Source organism: Triturus cristatus, chromosome 1_1 (assembly GCF_964204655.1).
Source record: "Triturus cristatus chromosome 1_1, aTriCri1.1, whole genome shotgun sequence".
Taxonomy (NCBI): domain Eukaryota; kingdom Metazoa; phylum Chordata; class Amphibia; order Caudata; family Salamandridae; genus Triturus; species Triturus cristatus.
Window position 1 is genome coordinate 53800220 of NC_140579.1, and position 21759 is coordinate 53821978.

Here is a 21759-nt window from a genome sequence, read left to right on the forward strand (position 1 = left end):
GATCACTACACTAAAGCGCACGGCACTAGACTGCTCACTACACTAAAGCGCACAGCTCTAGACTGATCACTACACTAAAGCGCGCGGCACTAGACCGCTCACTACACTAAAGAGTGCGGCCTAGAGTGCTCACTACACTAAAGCGCATATTCATCCAGAGCACACACTACACCGAACAGCACACTGCACTACACAGGACATTCTACTACACACTACACTGCACCACGCAGCATACTACATTGCTCTACCACACATGACGCACACTACAATAGCAAAGAGTAACAGTAACTTGATTAGATGGTACGGAGTGATAGCTACTCCAAGGTTTACTGTACTAGTCAGTACCCTGGATTATATTATACAGAGTGAGAGAGCTCCTAGAAGTCATGCAGTACTAGTCAGTACACTGCATGGTATACAGTACTGTACACTGCATTAGAGGGAACAGAGTGAGAGAGCTACTCTAAGTCATCCTGTACAAGTCAGCACTCTATAACAGATAGTAGAGAGTAACAGAGCTGCTACAAGGAAAACAGTACTAGTCAGTACCCTGGATTATACTGTACAGAGTGAGAGAACTCATGACCCTTCCTATGGCCGCAAACGTATTCTTGATGAAGGCCTGCCATGGTAGTTCGCTTGCATCCTGTAAGCTCAACACTTCGCTCAGCTCTTCCCTGTGTACAGCCAGTTCTGGGGCACTCCACAGACATCATCAGAATAAAAGTGGTCTAAGAGCGGCATCGTCTGCAATTGGACTAATCCCAAGGTCTATACGAAGCGGTGTAAGCGGGGAGCTTGGGGAAGACCCAACAATTGCATGGAAAAGGAATTCTCTCACAATTTTCTCTATCGAGCCAGATGGACGGTGACCCCATCAGCCCCATACAGGGCAGGACCCCTAGCTTGTGCCTTCCACCACCGGCCCAACAGATTTATGGATACACCTTCTGCATTCCTTTGTCAGTTCCCCCATTGTCTGGGCCAGCTTTAAGCTTGCTTTCTTGATTTGGGCACCCCAGTCCATTTTTTCGGTGAGCGTGATTCCAAGATATTCAAAGACAGTCACCCTCTCAAGGGGTTTCCCATCTAGGCAAGGATTTGACTGAACACTATTACCTGCATTAAATACCCTGCATTTGGTTTTCTGAAAATTGATCTCCAACCCCCTATTTTTGCAAAAAACATAAAAGCTGTCTAAGGCCCTCTGAATTCCCATAGGTGACTTTGAGAGCAGAAGGGGTTCTTCACGGTTCGCCAGCTTAGGGGCATCAATATCCTTCCCAGCAATCAAAGCCTCAACTAGGTCATTAATAAAAAGGCAAAAAAAGGGTCGGGACAAGACGCAGCCTTGGCGTGCACCTCTGTCTACAGGTATGGGGGCTGTAAGTTCACCATTTTTGCCGTTCCTAATTTGGGCAAAATTGCCTTCATGCAGTAATTTCAGCTGGTGGCAAAGGTAAGGTGGAGCCCTAAGTCCAATAAAATAGCCCACAGTTTGTCCCTCGACACCAAGTCAGATGCAGATAGGTCCACAAAAATGAGTTAAGGCTGCCACCCTCTATACACACTGACTTCCAATGTAATAGTTGTAACCTAAAAATGTGATCTATTGTGGACATCTTCGCTGTGAACGCGGCTGAAAGGTTCCCTACCCGAACTTTCTCACTGGGATTTGGACAAGGAAGTACAATGTGTCCATCGATTTCCCTCATCACCTGCAAGGCCCTCATCCAGTGAGCGGGCTCTGCCCCGTGCTATATTGGTCTATTCTGGAAATGTTTTGTTATGCCAGGCTGTGTATGACCTAGCCAGACCTAATGCTGAAAGAAGTTTTGAGGGTTTCTTCTTTTTTGCCAAACCAGATTTCGCACACGCTACTGATGGCGTCTTAGGGCTGCAGTATTTTTGCAAAATCCAGCTCGGCTGAAAGTTGTCTTTCAGGGTCAGAATTTAAGCTTAAATTCTGAAATCCAAGACCAGAAGCTACTGGATGATATCTTAGCAGGGGCCATCGGTGGTAAAAAATAAGCGTAACATGTTAGGGAGAGCGCTGGATAGAGGCTGGAGATGCCTCTTTATGGGAGCGTTGTATTTTTTTAATGTTTATTTGATCACTGGTGGGGAGAGAGAGGGAGGGAGAAGAGGAGTGGTCCAGACGTCCTCACGCAGGCTCATGGTTGAGCCTGATTGCCTAGGTTGTGGCGGTGGGTGAGGGGCGGGGAAAGGGTGGGGGAATGGGATCCTCAGACGGGTGATAAAAGAGGCTGGTTCAATAGTGTTTTTTGTCACATTTATCACACTTTTCACATCAGATGAAAAGAGTGAGGGATCGGTGTGGTGGGATTGCTTTAGAGCGATGTGGTGCCAGAATCTGGTTAATGTTATAAGCCGACGTGGGCAGAATTAGAATCGCAACTATCAACATCTGTGGTCTCAATGACATCAAGAAAAGGCAGAGGGTAGCGGTTGGGTTACAAGCGTTTATGGCAAATACTATTTGCCTCCAAGAGACACATATCGAAGGATCACAATTTCATGTATTAAAAACACTGGGGTATAGGGTGGTTAGTGCAACAACGCAGGGGGCCAGGGTTCGGGCGTTGCTATATTGGCTCAAGGAGGTGGGATCCAATGCACACGGTCATGCTCTGATAAGTTTGGCCGGGGGGGGGCGATTACTGAATTGCAATATAGTATGGGTAAGAAACTGACACTATGTACAGTATATGGATGTAATAGCGGCGATCCTGGTGTGCTTGATACTATCTCCAGTGAACTCACTCATTGGCCTCTTCCACTTATTCTGTGCGGGGACTATATTATTAACTTACTCAGTGATTGGTCTCTAAAGGCCGGATGGAGATATACGGGTAGGAAACCAGAAGCGTTTCAGGCATTAAGGAATCTATGCCAGACCCATGGTCTGATTGATTGCTGGCACCGGATAAAACGACCCAGGGTACACTTATCCTTCTAACGCGCATATGACTCATGCTAGACTGGACTACATGTTTCTTTCAAATACGCTGAGCTCGAAATGTCATATAGAAAAGCTACCGCGGGTACTGTCAGACCATAACCCGTTGGTCCTCGATTTAGAATTGGAATTATCCAGTCCAAACTTAAGATCATGGACATTTGAGAGATCAATGCTACTAAATGAGGAATATTGTACACACGTGAGACAATGGATCCCAATGTTCACGGAGGATAATATGGGGAGTACATCAATTGAAGTGGCGTGGGATGCTTTGAAAGCAGGTTTTAGGGGGAAACATTGAGGTATTCCTTAAATCTTAACAAATGCGCCAAGAAAACAATGAAGGCTCTTCAGGATAATTTAGGGGAGGAAGAGGATGGTTTGGTAAGGGCTGAAGGACGGGATCTGGAGGTAGAACGACGACGGGTGGCGATCGCTAAAGCCGCCATCACTGATATTCTGGTAGATAAAGCAATGAGTAAAGCAACAGCCCAAAAAGAAACATTTAATGAGTTTAGTGAGCAGATTGGTCACCATTTGGCAGTTCGTAACAGGCAGCAAATTTAACATCTAACACAATTCGAGAAATTAATGACCCTGTGCTAGGGCGATTACCAACCCAGATTTCATTAGGGCTGCATTTAGGAGGAATTATCAAACATTATATACGGCTGACAATGGGGTGGACCAGATTGATATCAAGGAACATCTCGATTCAGTTCCACTTTCAAAATGTTTAAAAGAATCCAGGAAAGTTTAGACAGCTCGCCTCAGTGGGATGAGATCTTACTAAACATGAACAGCTTGGCAAAAGGGAAGGCGGCTGGCACCGACGGCATTCCGACCGAATCCTATACTACTTTTTCCCGTCAGTTTAAAGGAATTATAAATTAATTATTTGTACATATTTTCAATTGTGGGTGGCCTCCGGGATCAAGGTCTTTGGCTAAAATTGTGGTTATCTTTTACAATTGGGCTCCTAACATTCTATTACCTTGATTAACGGCGACTCTAAAATCTATTCAAAGTTATTGGCCATCCGACTTGCGGCAATAATTCATAAGGTTATCTCGGGGCGCCAACATGGGTTTGTTCCCAGGAGATCTACAATTGACCATGTCCAGAGAGTTATCGCACTATTTGATATCACCAATGTTGCGGGAGTCCCAATGGCTCTTATCCAATTGGATGCAGAAAAAGCTTTTGATAGGGTCTCCTCCCAATATCTATGGACGGCCATGTCTAGAATTGGTATTAGGGATGGTTTTATTCAAGCGGTCAAAACATTATATGTCGAACCATCAGCGGTAGTAATGGTGAACGGTACACTCTGAATTATTTTTTATTTCCCGGGGGACTAGGCAGGGTTGCCCTTGCTCCCCTCTTTTCTTTGCAGTGTGTATTGAACCTTTAATCAGCAATATGGCCACAGAACTGGGTACCTAAGACCTTGGCCTACGCAGACGATATTGTCCTTGTTACATCAGATCCATAATTCTGCCATAAAGGTAATCGAAGATGCGGCTGAGCGCTTCCGGCATATCTCTTGATATGCTCTTGAATCAAGAGACGATGCAGGTTGTGCTTAATGATAAAGTCAAGATGATAGACAATCGGGTAGTCAAAAAGGCCACGTATTATTATAACCTCCAGATTGGATAATGTGGTCAAGAACAATATGGTGCCTCTAATGGAGAACACTAAGAAAGATCTCGCAAGGTTAAATAACCTACATTTTTCCGTAGGGGGTAGGTGTAATGTGATAAAAACGCTCTTTTTCATAAAATTTGTATACCTTTTTAGGGCCATCTGTTTAGAATTCACTCATCAATGGTTTATAGCAATAGAAAATATATTCTCTGGGTTTATAAGGGCATATCCGCGACCTCGCAGAGCCCTTAGGTTTCTCACCCTACCGAGGGACAGGGGGGGCTTGGCTCCCCCGAACCTGAAACTATACTATTGGGCCTCCACACTGATATATAGTCGCGAGCTGCTCATGACGAATGCAGGTTCCTTCTCCGTTTGAACTTATGTTGGGGGGAGAGACGGGAGGATGTTTTTGGTGACAATAATACGACAGTTATTACAAAAAAGTTTGCTTTAAAACTCTTTCTAGTGCCTTTAAAGTATGGAGTGCTATTCGTAGAACCCTGGGATTTGGTAGATTATCTTTTTATACACCTATATCTAATAATTGCAATCTTCCCGAGCTCTTTGGAGATTTGTAAATGGATAAATAGATTAGGGCTGGAATAGATCAGTTTGGCTGTTTTTACTCCCCCTGAAATTAAATAAGAATATACTCTTGATTGGTAGGATTTTTTTAAGTTTCTTCAGATTTGGGATTTTCTCTTACGAAAAGGAAGTGGACGGGCCAAGTTTGAGAGAGTGGAAACCATTGAAAGTATAGTTAAAGATAAAGTAAGTTCTATTGGGGAGATCTACGGTCTTATAAATGCGGCTAGGCCCGATGATTTGGACAAGTGTTCTCAAAGATGGCAGCTGAAATTGGGGGTTTCAGCCAAGATTTTTCTGTATGCGTATGAGATGTCACAATCTATATTAAAGTCCACTGGGCTACAAGCACAATTTTATAAGACCTGGTTTTTTTTATATCATACGCCCGACAGGATAACAGAATGGGGGGCTGAAAAGGGATCATTCAGTCCACGTTGTGCACTTTATAATGCTGATATCATTCACATCTTAGTGTCTTGTAACGTATCGCAAAAATGATTCAATGATATATCAGATTTTTTATAGGAGGTGTTAAAAACTGAAATAAAATTGTCAAAGGATGTAATATTGTTAGAGATTTCTGAAGCAAATCGAATGGGGAAGGTTCATGAATTGATTTTTATATCTATGGCGGTCTTAAGGATGTGTATTGATTCCGCCTGGCTGGACTCTAGGTCACCTGCTTTTCAACAATGGCTCGCCAGATTATTAGCAACGTGTAGGTGGAAATAGCTATATATAAACGGAAAGGGAGCCGCTTATGCCGAAAAGGCATGACAATATGGGACCTCCTGATTACTTGGATTCAAGGTCGAAGCGGGACATGATCGAGTATATGTATTTATTTTCCCCTGTAGGTTTTTCAGGCTGAATAATAGCGTTTATATTGTAAGAGGAAATCTGCACATTTCACTTTAGGAATGTTTTATGGGCGTCACACAAATTGCGCTTTAACAGGATTGTATCGGATTGATGGATCATTGGGAGTTTATATGTATTTTAAATATGAAATGATGTCATGTATTGCACTGCACTTGCACTTGATTAATTATGTTTGATGCAATTACGTCTTACCTGTCTGAGGTGGGGGCTGGGAGGTCCGGTGAGGGGGTGGATCGACAGGTATTTAAAATAAAATGAATAAAGATTATTTTGAAAAAAATAAAAATAAGGTATTCAGTAAGAGTCAGTACACTGCAGTAGATGATACACAGTAACAGAGCTACTCCAAGGTATACAGTACTACTCAGTACATTGTATTAGATGGTACAGAGTGACAGACCTACCCAAAGGTGTAATGTATTAGTCAGTACACTGAATCGGATGGCACAGAGTGACAGAGCTATTATAAGGTATACTGTACTAGTCCGTACACTCCATTGGATGGTATAAAGTGACAAGGCCACTCCAAGGTATACTGTACTAGTTACCAAACTATTAGGGATAAAGGACTAGTTAGCAAACTGCATTCAATGGCACAGCGTGACAAGGCTGCTCTAAGATATGCAGTACTCATCAGTGCACTGCATTAGATGGTACAGAGTAAGAGGGCTATTAGAAGGGATAAAGGACTAGTCAGTACACTGACAGAGCTAGTAGAAGGTGTACTGTACTAGTAAGTACACTGCATTAGATGGTACAGAGTGAAAAAGACACTCCAAGGTATAAGGTACTAGTCAGTACACTGCATTAGATGGTGTAGAGTGATAGAGCTATTCTAAGTTATTCTGTACTAGACAGTACACCGCCCTAGAAAGCACAGAGTAACAGAGTTACTCCAAGGTATACAGTAGTAGTCAGTACACTGCTTTAGATGGTACAGAGTGACAGAGCTACTCGAAGGTGCACTGTACTAGTCAATACACTGTATTGGATGTTACAGTGTGACAGAGCCGCTCCATGGCATACTGTACTTGTCAGTACTCTATATTAGATGGTACAAGGTAACAGAGCTAACAAAAGGTATAGAGTACTATTCAGTACACTGCATTAGATGGTACAGAGTTCCTTGATAAGAGTCAGTACACTGTATTGGATGTTGCAGTGTGACAGATCTACTCCAAGGTATACAGTACTAGTCGATACACTGCAGTGGATGGTACAGTGTGACAGAGCTACTAGAAGGTGTACTGTACTAGTGACTACTCTGTATTATAAGGTACAGAGTTTCAGAGCTACTTAAAGGTATACTGTACTCATGAGTATTAGAAGGTACTGAGTGACAGATCTATTAGAAGGTCTACTGTACTACTCAGTACACTGCATTATAAGGTACAGAGTGACAGAGCTACTCCAAGTTATACTGTACTAGCGAGTCATTGTAGGTGCATGCGCTAGGTCAGTGTAGGTGCATGCGCTAGGTCAGTGTAGGTGCATGCGCTGGGTCAGTGTAGATACATGCAGTAGGTCAGTGTAGGTGCATGCGCTAGGTTACTGTCGGTGTATTCGCTAGGTCAGTGTAGATGCATGTGCTAGGTCAGTGGAGGTGCATGCGCTGGGTCAGTGTAGGGTTATGAACTGGGTCAGTGTAGGTGCATGTGCTAGGTCTGTGTAGATGCTTGCGCTAGGTCAGTGTAGGTGCATGGGCTAGGTCAGTGTAGGTGCATGTGCCAGGTCAGTGTAGTTGCATGCGTTGGGTCCGTGTAGATGCTTGCGCTAGGTTAGTGTAAGTGCATGTGCTAGGTCAGTTTAGATGCATGCGTTGGGTCCGTGTAGATGCCTGCTCTAGGTCTCTGTTGGTGCTAAAACTCTGAGAAATAGAATGTTATGTGGCAAATACCAAATTCTGAGGTAATTTCCCATTCAATAGTCCCAGAATACTGCAGTAACTGAGTTGCTCGCAGTTGTCACGCCTAGCAGTATCATTAATGTGGGTTGTGAAATTACCACATCTGAATTTCCAATAAACTTAGCATGAATGTCCAAGGGGAAGAATGATTTAAACAAAGGAAATGCGTCAGCACGTATACAGAATGGAGATAAGTAGAAATCTGGAAAAGATAAAGTTTAGAGACAAATCAAGTAACTGTACCCTGACGTGAGTGCACGTTACCACTAAATGCCACACAATACCATACCAAACCATACCACCCCATACCATACTGCCATCCCATTCCATCCATTACCACCATACCACACCATCCCATAACACTATACCATATTATACAATGATCTCACTCTATACTACACCCACCATTCCATCATAACATTCCGTACCATACCAGCCCACACCATACCATCCAATCCCATCCCACCATAAAATTCCATAACATACCATACATACCATACCATTCCGTAGCACACCACACCATACCATACCATAGCATACCACACCACACCATACCATACCATAGCCCACCATACCACACCACACCATACCATAGCACACCACACCATACCATAGCACACCACACCATAGCACACCATTTCCATGAACAGTAATATTCAGAGCTAATTATCGCAATGGTATTTACCTTTATAACTCTTCACCACCACCTCTGGGCACTGAATCTTCACATTATTACACCTGTAATAACACACACATCATCTTTGTATTAAAGAACAATGACAGCTACAGGAACAAAGGATGAACATCACATGGGACCTGTAGTTGAATTAAGGTTCAGTATTAAGAGCAGCGCCTGTGGACTAGAGCTTAGTGTGAGTTACTGTTCATACACAACAGTCAAAGTTCTAACAATATCCAAAAGTAGCGTTAACATCTTATGACAGGATGTGGGTGTTCTATGGCAGATGGCTCAGTGAGACCAGTGTGCTTTATATGATGCTATGGAGTGCCTCGTTGTGAGTTTTCTAGGAGCTGCCGTTGGCTGAGTGAGAGGGGCGTGGTTTGAGTAACAGGTTACATCTGCTCCTGGTGGGGTCTCGTGTACATACTTAATAAAAACCTTCCTACCTGAGCTCTACGTGAATTCCTGACAGGACGCACAACACAACATTGTCACATCCAATCCCTGCCAGTGTAAACCTTGTCACCATTCTGTACAACTAAGATATTGAAAAGCCTTAGTGGGATATATAAGAAAGATTTGAACCCAGATGTTAGTAATGAAAAACTGATTGCAAAACAAAAACTCCCATGTCTTACGGAACAGCAGATTTTAGGCCGTAGGGGAAGGATCACAGAGGGAGAGATAAGGGAACAGGTTAGGAGGCTCAGTAAAGGGAAAGTAGCAGCAGGCCCAGACGGGATCACAGAGGGAGAGATAAGGGAATAGGTTTGGAGGCACCGTTAAGGGAAAGCAGCAAGCCCAGAAGGGATTCAAAGAGGGAGAGATAAGGGAACAAGTTAGGAGGAACCATAAAGTGAATGCAGCAGGCCCAGACGGGATCACAGAGGGAGAGATAAGGGAACAGGTTAGGGGCTCAGTAAAGGGAAGCAGCAGGCCCAGACGGGATCACAGAGTGAGAGATAAGGAACAGGTTCGGAGGCTCAGTAAAGGGAAAGCAGCAGGCCCAGGCGGGATCACAGAGGGAGAGATAAGGAACAGGTTCGGAATCTCAGTAAAGGGAAAGCAGCAGGCCCAGACGGGATCCCATCTTAGTTGAACTGTGATTACAAAATGATTACAGGAATCTTGGCTAAGAGGTTGTCAGATGTCCTTCCAAAGTTGATCCATTTCGATCAAAAGTGGTTTGTGCCTGGAAGGAAGTTGTATAAATTAACCCATTGACTTATCGGTGCGAATGATATGGCCGAGGCCTCTAATCTCCTGTTGACAATCGCAAGAATCAATGCTGCTAAAGCATTTGATAGGGTTAATTGGGTCTATCTTTGGGAGGTATTGCAGTATTATCGTTTCAGCAGCAATGTTACTGACGTTGTGCAAATGCTATATAAGGTGCCGGCAGCTAAGATTTTGGATGGCGAACTTCCAGCTTCATTTCAGATATCCAGGGGAACTAGGCAGGGGTGTCCTTTGTCACCAATTCTGTTCTGTCTATATATTGAGCCGTTTTCCCAGATGATTCGACAGGATTAGACCATTCTTCCCTTTGAAGCTGCAGGGTTACCAACCAGACTAGCACTGCATGCTGATGACAAAGTTCTGTATGCATCGAAACCAGAGCTCTCTGTTCCACAGCTTGAGATGCATGCCAGAGATTTTGGGAGTCTGTCAGAATATCTAATCAATAAGATGAAGACAGAGATTATGAAATCGGCTAAAGAGAAGGTAGGGCTTCAAACTAGAAACCAGATTAGGAATCCTGGGATCATCGTAATTTAGAGTTTGGAGGAAATACCGGATGTAAACTTAACTAAGGTATCCCATTGTAAATTTTGAAAAAATTGATGCTGATATGACAAATGATACATTCATTTATGTGAACAAGATCTCATCCTTATTAACAAATTCGCCTGTTGTGAATGCCACATCAACCCAACTCGCAAATACGTAGCCTGGCAAGCACTGAGACCGATGCCCAAGGTTACTGATTGACAGGCCACAGGTGGGGTGGCACGTAGCCGGCAGACAAATGCATGGACGGGAAACCCGAGATCAATCCCACAGATTAGTGAAGCGACACTACAATGGTGAAGGGAGATTGGCCCCAATAAAGCACGCATGGCTGGAGGGGGTACGCAAGCTCCAAAAACACCATAAAGTCAGATGCCACATGAGTTAGGAACATAGAGCAAATCAGAACACTGCACACGCAGTGATCACGTGCTCCCCGTGCCAGACATCTGGACACTTTAACCACTGGCCGCATTTTGTCCATGGAAGGTCGAGGCCCAACTGGATTATCCATAAAAATGTATTTAGGACTCTAGAGGCAGCAACTTACAATTCTCTCCCTACAAGGATCCCCAGAAACATTTCGTAGCCTATAATGAATTGTAAATAAGAATGATACAGATCCATTGTAAACTGAGACAGTACTCAGACCCTGTGCCTGTAACTGTTCTCCCGGCCGCTATGTTTAATTAAACAAACTGTTCCTGTTTTGCCAAGCGCCTCTTGTTTTTCAAAGGTATTTCATGTTCAAGCAACACCGTGATATAAATGCTCTCCTTACAAGATGGAGGGAAAATCTGCCCCTCGGTATCTATGGGAGGGTGAACACCATTAAGAAGCTGGTTCTTCCGAAGGTGATTGTCTTGTTTAACACTAAACCACTTCCTTTCCCCAAAAAGCTTTTGCAGAAATTGCAAGGGAGGGTCAGAAGCTTTATATGAGCATCCAAAGGAGCCAGGATCTCATGAAAGAAACTCCGGATGAGACTGGAGCAAGGGAGGGCTGGCTCTCCCGGATTTTCAAGCCAATTGTTATGCTTTCCAGTTCAAGAATTCCCGGCTCTTGGCTGGAGAGCTAGATAATTCTTACATGGGTCAATTGTATAGAGCTATGTTGAATCATTTAGGCCTGAAAACGTATTTTTTTTAAGTTTGGGGACCTGAAGTTTTTAAACAAGGTAGGTTAAAGGTACTCTTAACAGCCCTGAGGGTGAGGGAATCCTTTAGGAAAAGTCTTGTGATAGATTACTATGTGAACCTGGCACCAATTTGGGGCTCTCCTGGAACATCCGAGTGACTTAAGGATAAACTTAGTTACTGTAGGAGAGTAGGATCTGCACTTATGTTGCCCCCACTTTTTTTCTGATGTATACACTGGTTTCTGGCTATAGTCTGGCTGGGTCCCTGCTAATCAGGACCCCAGTCTCTCTGTTCTCTCTAAACGACTTGGTGTGCATATTAGGTGCACTAGTGATTGAATACTGTGGTACCTTATGAGCCCCTAGTATATGGTACCTTAGGTACCTAGGGCATAGGTACTTCACAGGCCTACCAGGGGATGCAGCATGTATTATGCCACCCCTGGGAAGCGTTCTCCATCTGACACCACAGGCCTGCTACTGCAGCCTGTGTGAGGTAGTGTTAGCACTCCTCACAGAGATATAGGTTTCTATATCTCACCATACACACACATATAAACCTATCAGCCACCCCATGGCAGGCCCTATCAATCCTGAGGGCAGGGTGCATGGCTTACTATGTGAGGGGGTGCCTCTGCCTGAGCAGGCCCCTCTGCAGCTGGCAGGGTCTATCCCTTGTGGCTGTTTGTGGATGCGGTTAAACCATATACTCTTAAGTGCATTATAACCTTGCGGTAAATGCTAACTTTGGAATGACTGCATCAAAACATGTTGTGTTTGGTGTCAAACAACTTGGAATCATATCCCCACACCAGTAACTGGTTTGGGAGTATGATCCCACCCTTCTAGAGGGGACGACATGTACCCACTGTGGAAACACGGTAGAAATCTGAAAGAGCCTTGGCATCACAAAATGGATGCCACCAGCACAGACACTGTGCTGCCATCCTGCTACTGACCGAAACTCACAGTGGAGAAGGTCCAACAATAGGCATCCTGTCACAGGGAGGCGTCACCACCTCCCAGACAGGATTTAGTGTATTGGGGCTGGGTGGGTGCACTTCTAGAGTGCTTTGAAGTCCTGCACTGGGTGAGCAGTAGGCTCCTCTGTGCATATGCCAGCTCAAACCGGTTCAGGGGCTACCTGTCCCTGCTCTGGCGTGAAACTGGACAAAGGGAAGTGGGTGTAACCACCCACTCCCCTAACCCTCCCAGAGGAGTGGTCATAGAGCTAGTCCCTCCCCTATCTTCACTATAAGATAGCAAACCTTGCCCATGCAAATCAGATATCCCTGGACGACGCTCTACAAAGAAGAATCCTGGCCCTTCGACGTTCCACTACCTGTGGAAGACAGAAGAATCTCCCTTGGAGTCAAGGAGTGACTCCCCTGCTTGGCAGGCACCAAAACTCTTAATCAATGGATGCACACTTTCCTGCTCCCGCCGGAGTTCAAAGTCCCTGCTGCCCCGGATGCAGATCTTCTGACTTCTCAATGGCCATTGTGAGTCCCCAGCAGAGCTGTGGTGAGTGGACCTCATGAGTGATGAGGAACAGCAATACCCGGGTACCGTGCACTATTGTCAAGTGCAACCCCTTCACAATGTTCTACAAACTTGTGCTTTGGACCATTTGTGGCCCAAGCCTCCAGCAGGTCTTGCAGCGAAAATCAGCGGCCTACCACGTCCCGAGTGACCGTGGGCTCCTGTGAAGCATTTCCTGACGATGCGTCTTTGCGATCCTTTGCCCGTTGGCTAGCGGGTCCCCCGAAGACTTTCTGACCAACTCAAAGGGCTCCCCTGGTTGCTGCAGGCCTGCCCTCACTTACCCTCGCTGGGTAAGTCCATCAGACCTTGCTGTTCTGCACCATTGACTTTCTTCAGTCTACACAAGACTTGCAGTTGCCAAGGATTGTTGGCTCCAATCCAGTTGCCGACACCGCCATCAGCTGCAGCTGTTGTGGGACACTCCGAATCCAGCTGTTGGTCATCGTCGATTCCTCCTGGACCTCGTGAGCGAAGAGTCAAAACACCTTCGATGACCTGAAATCACCCGACATCCGTGGTCAGCCATCTTCCTGGCCACCGGTCACTGGCAAGTGATCTTGAACACTGTCCCTTCAATTTTCAGGTCTTCAGCAACTTGAATCCACCCTTGGATTCCACCGGACACTTCTTCAGTCGACACAAGCAGCAAGTCTTCTTTGGCCTCCATAGAATACAGCGACGCGACCCGACACCAAAAGACACCTATGCACCCGGCTTCCCTGGGTGAGGTAACTCGTGCACTCCGGTGCCCTAGTGTGTGTTGGCCCTAGAAATACTTACCTTGTAAGTAGCTTGCTTGTAGACTTCCTCGAAGTACCCTAGAACTTTAAAAATCAAACCGCGACTTGCACTATTATAATCAATAGGGAACCCGTGACTGTGTTCACACACTGCACGCTTCTCCCGTGGGCCTGTTACTTACCTGCTAACACTGCAGCAGTGAAGCCCCAGCGATTCCCCAGGCCCTAGGTCTTGTCATTCTGCAAGTGGACATACTTATACCACTTTCTTAGTTTATGGTCTGGTACGCCCCTTGGGCTCCAGCCACATTTGTGCTTAATTTATTGAGAAACGTTGACATTTGAATGTGTACCTGGCTTCTAATCTCATAAAGAGATTAGTAGAGTGTGTCTAGAAATAAATACATCTATATTTGATATATATACCTGTGTGGTGTCTTTTCATTTGGTAATTCAATAGATTATAAGGTAAAACAAGCTGCTTCACATTCCTCTGAGACTTAGCCTGAAGGCTGCTCTCCACAGCTACCACTAGGATAGCTTTCTTTAAAAGGTTGTCTTAAACCTATCTACCATAAGAGTCGAATTGGACTGGTGCAAGGTGGCCACTATAACTAGTGACCAGCATATGCCAGGCCAACTTCTCACAGTTACCCTCACCAGTATAGCAATCTTTCCACCTGGGGTAACATGACAAGAGCTCTCTGAACTTTTGAAGCGGGGCTTTCAAAATTTAAATGCCTGCAGCATTGTTCTTGCGGGTCATCACAAACGTAGTCAGAGGTGAGCGGTTCGGTGCAGGAGTATATTCTCGAGTGGGTAAGGGCTAAGTAACAACCTAAAAAAGAGGTTTCCCAGAGGCAACACATGAGAAAATGGGAGTCCCATACCTGCGCTGAGAAAAGGATCTTCTGGCGCTGGCCAAAGAGCAATTATTGCGAGTATCTTTAAATCTGTTATACACTCTGATCAAAACAGTACCACTTAAAAAGAATCATTTGTTAATCTTGTCTAAGATCACATTGGAACCATCAAAATATAAGAAGTGCGGTGACACAGAGGCGGATGATATACGCATGTTCGTAGACTGCCCGTTATTGGCCTTCATCTAGGGGTAGGTAAGTCAGGTGTTCCGAGAAATTATTGGCTGCGAAGTTAAGGTAAACCCCTGCCTGATCCGATTTGGGATGGACTTGTGCCCTTACTGGGACGAGTTAAACTCGGATCAGACCTCGCTGATATTTTTTCTGATATCGCTAGCAAGAGAGGAAATCTGTAAGAAATTGATCACTACCAATCCGCCAAAGGTATCAGAATAGGTCAGATCTGTAGAGATGTCAGTAGAATGGATTTGGACCACATGTCGGCCTTAGTAGAGGAAAGATGGCGTCACTTTGTGATATGGCAAAGTAAATCCTAACGTCCTCTGTCTTGCTGAGAAATGGGCCGTTCTCCTTCCTACAAAAGGGGAAAACTATAAGAAATATTCAATAAACACATAGGCTGGACACTCCAGGTGGTGGTGTCTTGGCTCACAGCTTACTTAGCTGGATGGTGATACGAGGACAAAAAATGTAAACCATTCCTCTACAACCTGGATTAGCACACAACCTCTGTTACTGCAAACTCCATCATCGCTGCTCTAGAACTTTAGAGCACAAACCCCTCTAAAAATATATCCCTGAGTTTACAAGAGGGCTCAGTGAGGTAATTGCTGTTTGACCAGTAAGACACAACTGTGAATTTCAGCAAGACAAACTCATCCTTTCATCCTTGTCGGGTTGTTTCACTGCTCACCATCAAAGTGGAAAATATCTATTTCATGAACAGCAAAAATGAATAACCGAAAGCTGCAGAACTTTGGGAGGTCTCTGCCCACACACCCTCACTACAGAGGCAGACAGGCACACAATCACTGCCACTGTAATCACAGTCATCACTGCTCTAGAACCTTGGAGGGATTAGCACACAACCGCTAACACTGAAATCACCATCATCACTGCTCTAGAATCTTGGTAGGATTAGCACACAACCGCTAACACTGTAATCACAATCACTGCTCTAGAACCTTGAAGGGATTAGCACACAACCGCTAACACTGTAATCATCATCATCATCACTGCTCTAGAACCTTGATGGGATTAGCACACAACCGCTAACACTGTAATCATCATCATCACTGCTCTAGAACCTTGGTGGGATTAGCACACAACCGCTAACACTGTAATCATAATCATCACTGCTCTAGAACCTTGGTGGGATTAGCACACAACCGCTAACACTGAAATCACCATCATCACTGCTCTAGAATCTTGGTAGGATTAGCACACAACCGCTAACACTGTAATCACCATCATCACTGCTCTAGAATCTTGGTGGGATTAGCAAACAACCGCTAACACTGTAATCACCATCATCACTGCTCTAGATCCTTGGTGGGATTGGCACACAACCGCTAACACTGTAATCACAATCACTGCTCTAGAACCTTGAAGGGTTTGGCACACAACCGCTAACACTGTAATCACAGTCATCACCGCTCTAGAACCTTGGAGGGATTAGCACACAACCGCTAACACTGAAATCACCATCACCACCACTCTAGAAGCTTGGAGGGATCAGCACACAACCGCTAACACTGTAATCATCATCATCACTGCTCTAGAACCTAGGTGGAATTTGCACACAACCACTAACACTGTAATCACCATCATCACTGCTCTAGAACCTTGACGGGATTAGCACACAACCGCTAACACTGTAATCACCATCATCACTGCTCTAGAACCTTGGTGGGATTAGCACACAACCACTAACACTGTAATCATCATCATCACTGCTCTAGAACCTTGAAGGGATTAGCACACAACCGCTAACACTGTAATCATCATCATCACTGCTCTAGAACCTTGGTGGGATTAGCACACAATACCTACAACTTTAAACCCCTTCATTGTTGCTCTAGAATCTTGGACCAATAAACACACAATCCCTGACACTGTAAACCCCGTCTTCCCTATTCTAGAACTTTAAATGGGATTAGTGCACCATACTACCTCTGCAGAGAGGAGAAGTCATCTCACTATACGCTGTAATCTCGAGGCACTATTACTTCCTAAGATTCTTCTTTTCATCTTTGGATCTGGCATCCATAGGATATATCTGTTCATTTATCCTATGGGGGATCCATAGGATCAGCATTGCCATCATTCTATTAATGGTAGATAAAATTGGGGGGCGTGGCCAACAAGTTAGCCGGGAGGCAGCACTAAAAGAGAGCTCAGCCCAGACACAGGCATAATCCATCCTCCTGCCGCCCCCTTGACTCTGAAAATCTTGAAACTGATCTCCAGATAAGGCGGCGCCAGGAGGCATGGAAATAGCGACACCCAACGCGCTGATACACAACCCGTAGAGAGGCCTATGAGTCACTCCCTCTCTGTCGGCACCCAGGCGGCCTGCCGAAGCTGTGAGGCGGACCTGTGGAGCTGCCGCAAGGAGGTGAACGGAGTGTGGGCGGTAGAGCAAGACAGCCGATACCCCGATAGCGGTGGGAACGGCCTGCTGATAGCACCTGAAGCCTGGGATGGAGCCCCGGCGTGCCTCCGCTCTTGGTGACTGCCTCGCCACAGAGAGACGCCCCAACTTGGCAGCTGCATTGATTTACTCCCCTCCTCCTGAGACCGAGTGCGAGAGAGACTGCGACCACTGATCCCCGGGACATTGCAGGCACTCCTACATGCCGTGACGGAGGTGCGCCCTGGTTGATGAATGAAATAACTTTTGTATAGTGCAACGTCCACTCCAAGGAGTATCTTGGCACTGTATGCGGGGGGAGAAGGCACCTTCCAGAAGAGAAAAAAACTGGCATAGTCTCGGAGATAGAAGAATGGGGACGGATCCGTTGGTGGTCCTGGTGGACTCATGGTGCTTGAGGTGGAGCTGTTCTGTGGACTCTAGACATCCACCCCCTTGTGCTGTGCAGGGGTAAGGCTGGAGGATATAATAAATGCGGCTGTACACACAAGCGAGAGGCTGCCAGCAATTGTTTAATCGCCCAACCCCGGGATTGTAACACTTGAGGATCGTGCAGAGGAGCGTGAGGGTAAACGGACCGTCAGCCTTGGTAGCGTGTAGGTGAACTGGACTGGACGTGAACCCACACACCTGGTGGCCGGCCCCATTAACTGGTGAGTGGGCTGTGTGACTTGCAACCTGCCATTGGTCTTGGCATTCTCCTCCGGTAGAATTGTCGTGGTTAACTAGTTCTGAACTAGGAGCGTGGCCTCCACAGTCACATGACTGCCTGGCGCCATTCCTGCGCAGGCATCTGAACTCCAGACCGTGGATTTGAATCAGAGCTGTAGGTGATACTAGGAGGTGAGAACTCTGTATCCTCTGTGCTGCTGCACCCCACCCCTACTCCTGGAGTGCCTCACACAGCCTGCCTGTGGGGAATTGGACTGGCAACACTGGTGGCATCCATTCTAGACACACAACAGGGTTGAGGTGTGGGAAGCAACCTCAACTGCAGCGCTTCCGTCAGGAATCCTGGAGATATTGAGGGAGAGAAAGTTGCAGGCCCTCACGGAGTCATGGGTAAGGACAAACTGCGCAGCGGCACCAAGCAAAGATTGACCAGTTCAAGGCACAGAGAGCAGGTACCACCACATCGCAGTCTCTCGGGGGCCCAGATTCTGGCATCAATTGAATCCTCAGAACAAAGCCGAAGCCACGGCCATAGACGTGAACCTCCTCTGCACCGACCTGTGCACGGTAGAGGAGCGATTAGTGGAAATGGAGACACAGGTCAGGGAAGTGCAGGGGGAGATCTGCGCATTGAAGCTGACGGTGGCCGCCCAGGAGATCTGCTTGAGTTGATTGAAGGCCCGGATGGAATATGTGGACGGCCGGTCCCACAGATGTAACTTACGATTAGTGGGATTCCCCGGGGGCGCCGAGGGTAATGTTCCAGAGACCTTCATGGAAGACTGGATCAAGATGGCATGCCCACTATTGTTCGTGGTGGAAAGGGCCCAGAAGTCATTTGCCCCAACGCCCGAACCAGGAGCTCCACCCAGAACTATATTAGGGAAATCTCTCAACTACAGAGACCGGGATGAACTCCTATGAGGGGTTCGGAGCCATGGAGACCCGATATTTGAAAATAGCAGTATACGAATATTCCCAGACTACACAAGAGCTGTCCAATTGCAACGGCAGTCCTTTGGTAGTGTCAAACAAAAGCTAAGCCCCGCCAGACTGAAGGTGCTGCGGGATGGACGTTCTCATATTTTCATAACGCCAGAGAACACTCAGGACTGGCTGGAGGTCCATAGTTCTGAATGTCAGTCTTCGACATCCACGGGATGGGCTCAGGGTTCACTGTGGCACGGAGATGTCCCCTCGGCTCCTCCAAGGAGATAAAGCTGATGTAGACGCCGTTCCAGATCTGCCACAAGAGCGGTGGTGCAATCTGATGGTACACTGGACCTACCAAAACAATGATAGGAGCGAGAAGCAGCCAGTACCTTAGTAGAGGCAGTTACCTCTGCTGCTTCCTCAAACACAGAATCAGATCTTTTGGGGATTCCCGAACACCCGAGCGAGACTCTAATTAAAAATAGTTATTTGTTTGTAAAAAATTGTTTTATTTATTTAATATATATTTCTAGATATTTGTCACATCTATTGAACATTATGATATGTTTCTATTTTTTTTTCTTTCATATTTGTATATATATATTTTATTGTTTTTTTTATATATTTTGTGTTGTTGTTGATATTTTGTTTGTTTTTAATTTTGAACTGACTCCAGTGGGAATATTCATTTTTACCCTTCCCCTATCCAACACTTTCCCTTATTGAAGCACTAACTGGAGTGGGAATAGTCATTTTTACCCCTCCGCTATCCAATACTTTCCCTACTGTTGCACTAACTGGAGTGGGAATGGTAATTTGAACCCCTCTGCTATCTAACACTTTCCCTACTGTTGCCCTCACTGTAGATGGGAATAGTAATTTGTACCCCTCCGCTATCCAACACTTTCCCTACTGTTGCATTCACTGGAGTGGGAATAGTAATTTTTACCCCTCCGCTATCCAACACTTTCCCTACTGTTGCACTCATTGGATTGGGAATAGTAATTTTAATTATTCAGCTATCCATCATTTTCTCTACTGTTGTATTTTTTGTTTTGTGAAATGTACGTTTTAATTATTTTTTTATAGTTAAATGTTTGAATTAATTATAAAATGGTCATTTTTTTAATGTATGTATATATTTTATTTTTATATAATTTAAAACTGAAAATTAAATAAAGATAATAGTGATTAAATTATTTGAAAGTAAATATATGTATATGTATAAAATATTATGTTTGTGTGTTTATATATTTTTAATTTGTTTATTTCTTTATATTTAGTTAAAATGTATATTAAATGTAATTCATTTTGTTAAAAATTTTAATATTATAAATATTCAATATATTGTATTATTGTATTTTTAAAACAATATTTTTTTACATCTATATTTTTGACTTCGATATTTTTGTACTTACCTGTTAAGGTATTGAAGTCGATATATTTTTGGTTAATATATTTATTTCGATATATTGATCATCTATATTTTTAACATTGATATTCTGTCATTGATCCGTACCAATGCTCAGTCCTCATGGTTGCGTCCGGTATGAGGACTGACTACTCTTTTGGTATTATACTAACCGATCACCACCAGTCAGTCATAAAAGGCTTCTTGCTTATTTCCCACTCCACTAGGAAATTCACAAGACAAATATTCATACATTGGCCCTTTGCATTGTATTCCTCTACACATGAAATCACTTTCCTCGTTTCACCTGGGTGACCAGTTTCCTTTCTAAACTGGTGTATTTTTATATGTTGTTACTTGAACTTCCCTTTCTACTACTCAGGAGACTTCGCTCTCCTTACGATGTACTAATTTTTACTTTTCCTCACAGTACTATATTTTCCTCAGCATGGTCGCATATACATACAATTGTATATATTTTAAATAGATTCCAACAAGATCTTCTCTGTATCTCTCGGACTACTTTTGGACATTGTCCTTACTACAAGGCGCTCAGGTATTCTATATTCTTATTAAATCTCACTAATGTTTATTCTATCCTTGCATGCAAAATGGAAAACTAAATACACACATTTCTTCGTATCTTAGAGAGCACAAGGCATGCAAAATGTAGTTTTTCACTTGTATTATAATATATACTGGCATTCCCTATGGCCCCCTTACTTGGGTTCTCATCTTTCGGTCAACATCACCTATCATGGGTACCGCTTTTTATGGCTTTGGGTGAGCTGACGCTTCAATGCATTTTTACACAATATCCTCATTGCGTTGTGACCGGCATATATAATTTCATGTCACTATTTTCCAATGCCTCATCACTGCTATATGAGGTTGACTCGTAAGAATTTTACGTAAAAGATTTCATGAGTGATGATGTTCCATACCAATGTATGTATTTTTCCTGCAGCCTTGACAAAGCCCAATGGACGAAACACGTGTCGGCTGCTAGTGCTCGTATAGACCAGATATTGGCAGTTCCTGCTTGTATATAAACCGAACATTGTGGAAACTACAAATGGAATAAAATAACGTCACGAAAAAGAACAAAAACTTTGATGGTCTTCATATTAGGACTACTTTCTTTATTAAATGGACTTTCTATGTGTGCTCTAGTACTTATTATTTTGTAAATTTTTTGCCAAGGACATTGTCCTAAGCAGGTGCACACCCTAGGTGGCGGGGTGTCTGCCGTACCATGGTAGCTCCTCTACCCCACATGAAGATATATGTGTATGATC

The 21759-nt window shown here is 44.6% G+C and overlaps 2 protein-coding genes across 5 annotated transcripts in view; one reads left to right on the forward strand and one right to left on the reverse strand.

The window, feature by feature from the left end:
• The window catches only part of LOC146869362 (keratin, type I cytoskeletal 14-like), a 186612-nt gene that overhangs the window by 110888 nt on the left and 53965 nt on the right, over window positions 1–21759 (forward strand). The gene's annotated exons all lie outside the window — the stretch shown is intronic.
• The window catches only part of LOC146869365 (E3 ubiquitin-protein ligase TRIM39-like), a 49540-nt gene that overhangs the window by 1745 nt on the left and 26036 nt on the right, over window positions 1–21759 (reverse strand). The window contains exon 5 of the mRNA XM_085652096.1: window positions 8698–8750. Coding sequence (XP_085508222.1) covers window positions 8698–8750 — 53 coding nt within the window. The remainder of the gene's footprint in view (window positions 1–8697; window positions 8751–21759) is intronic.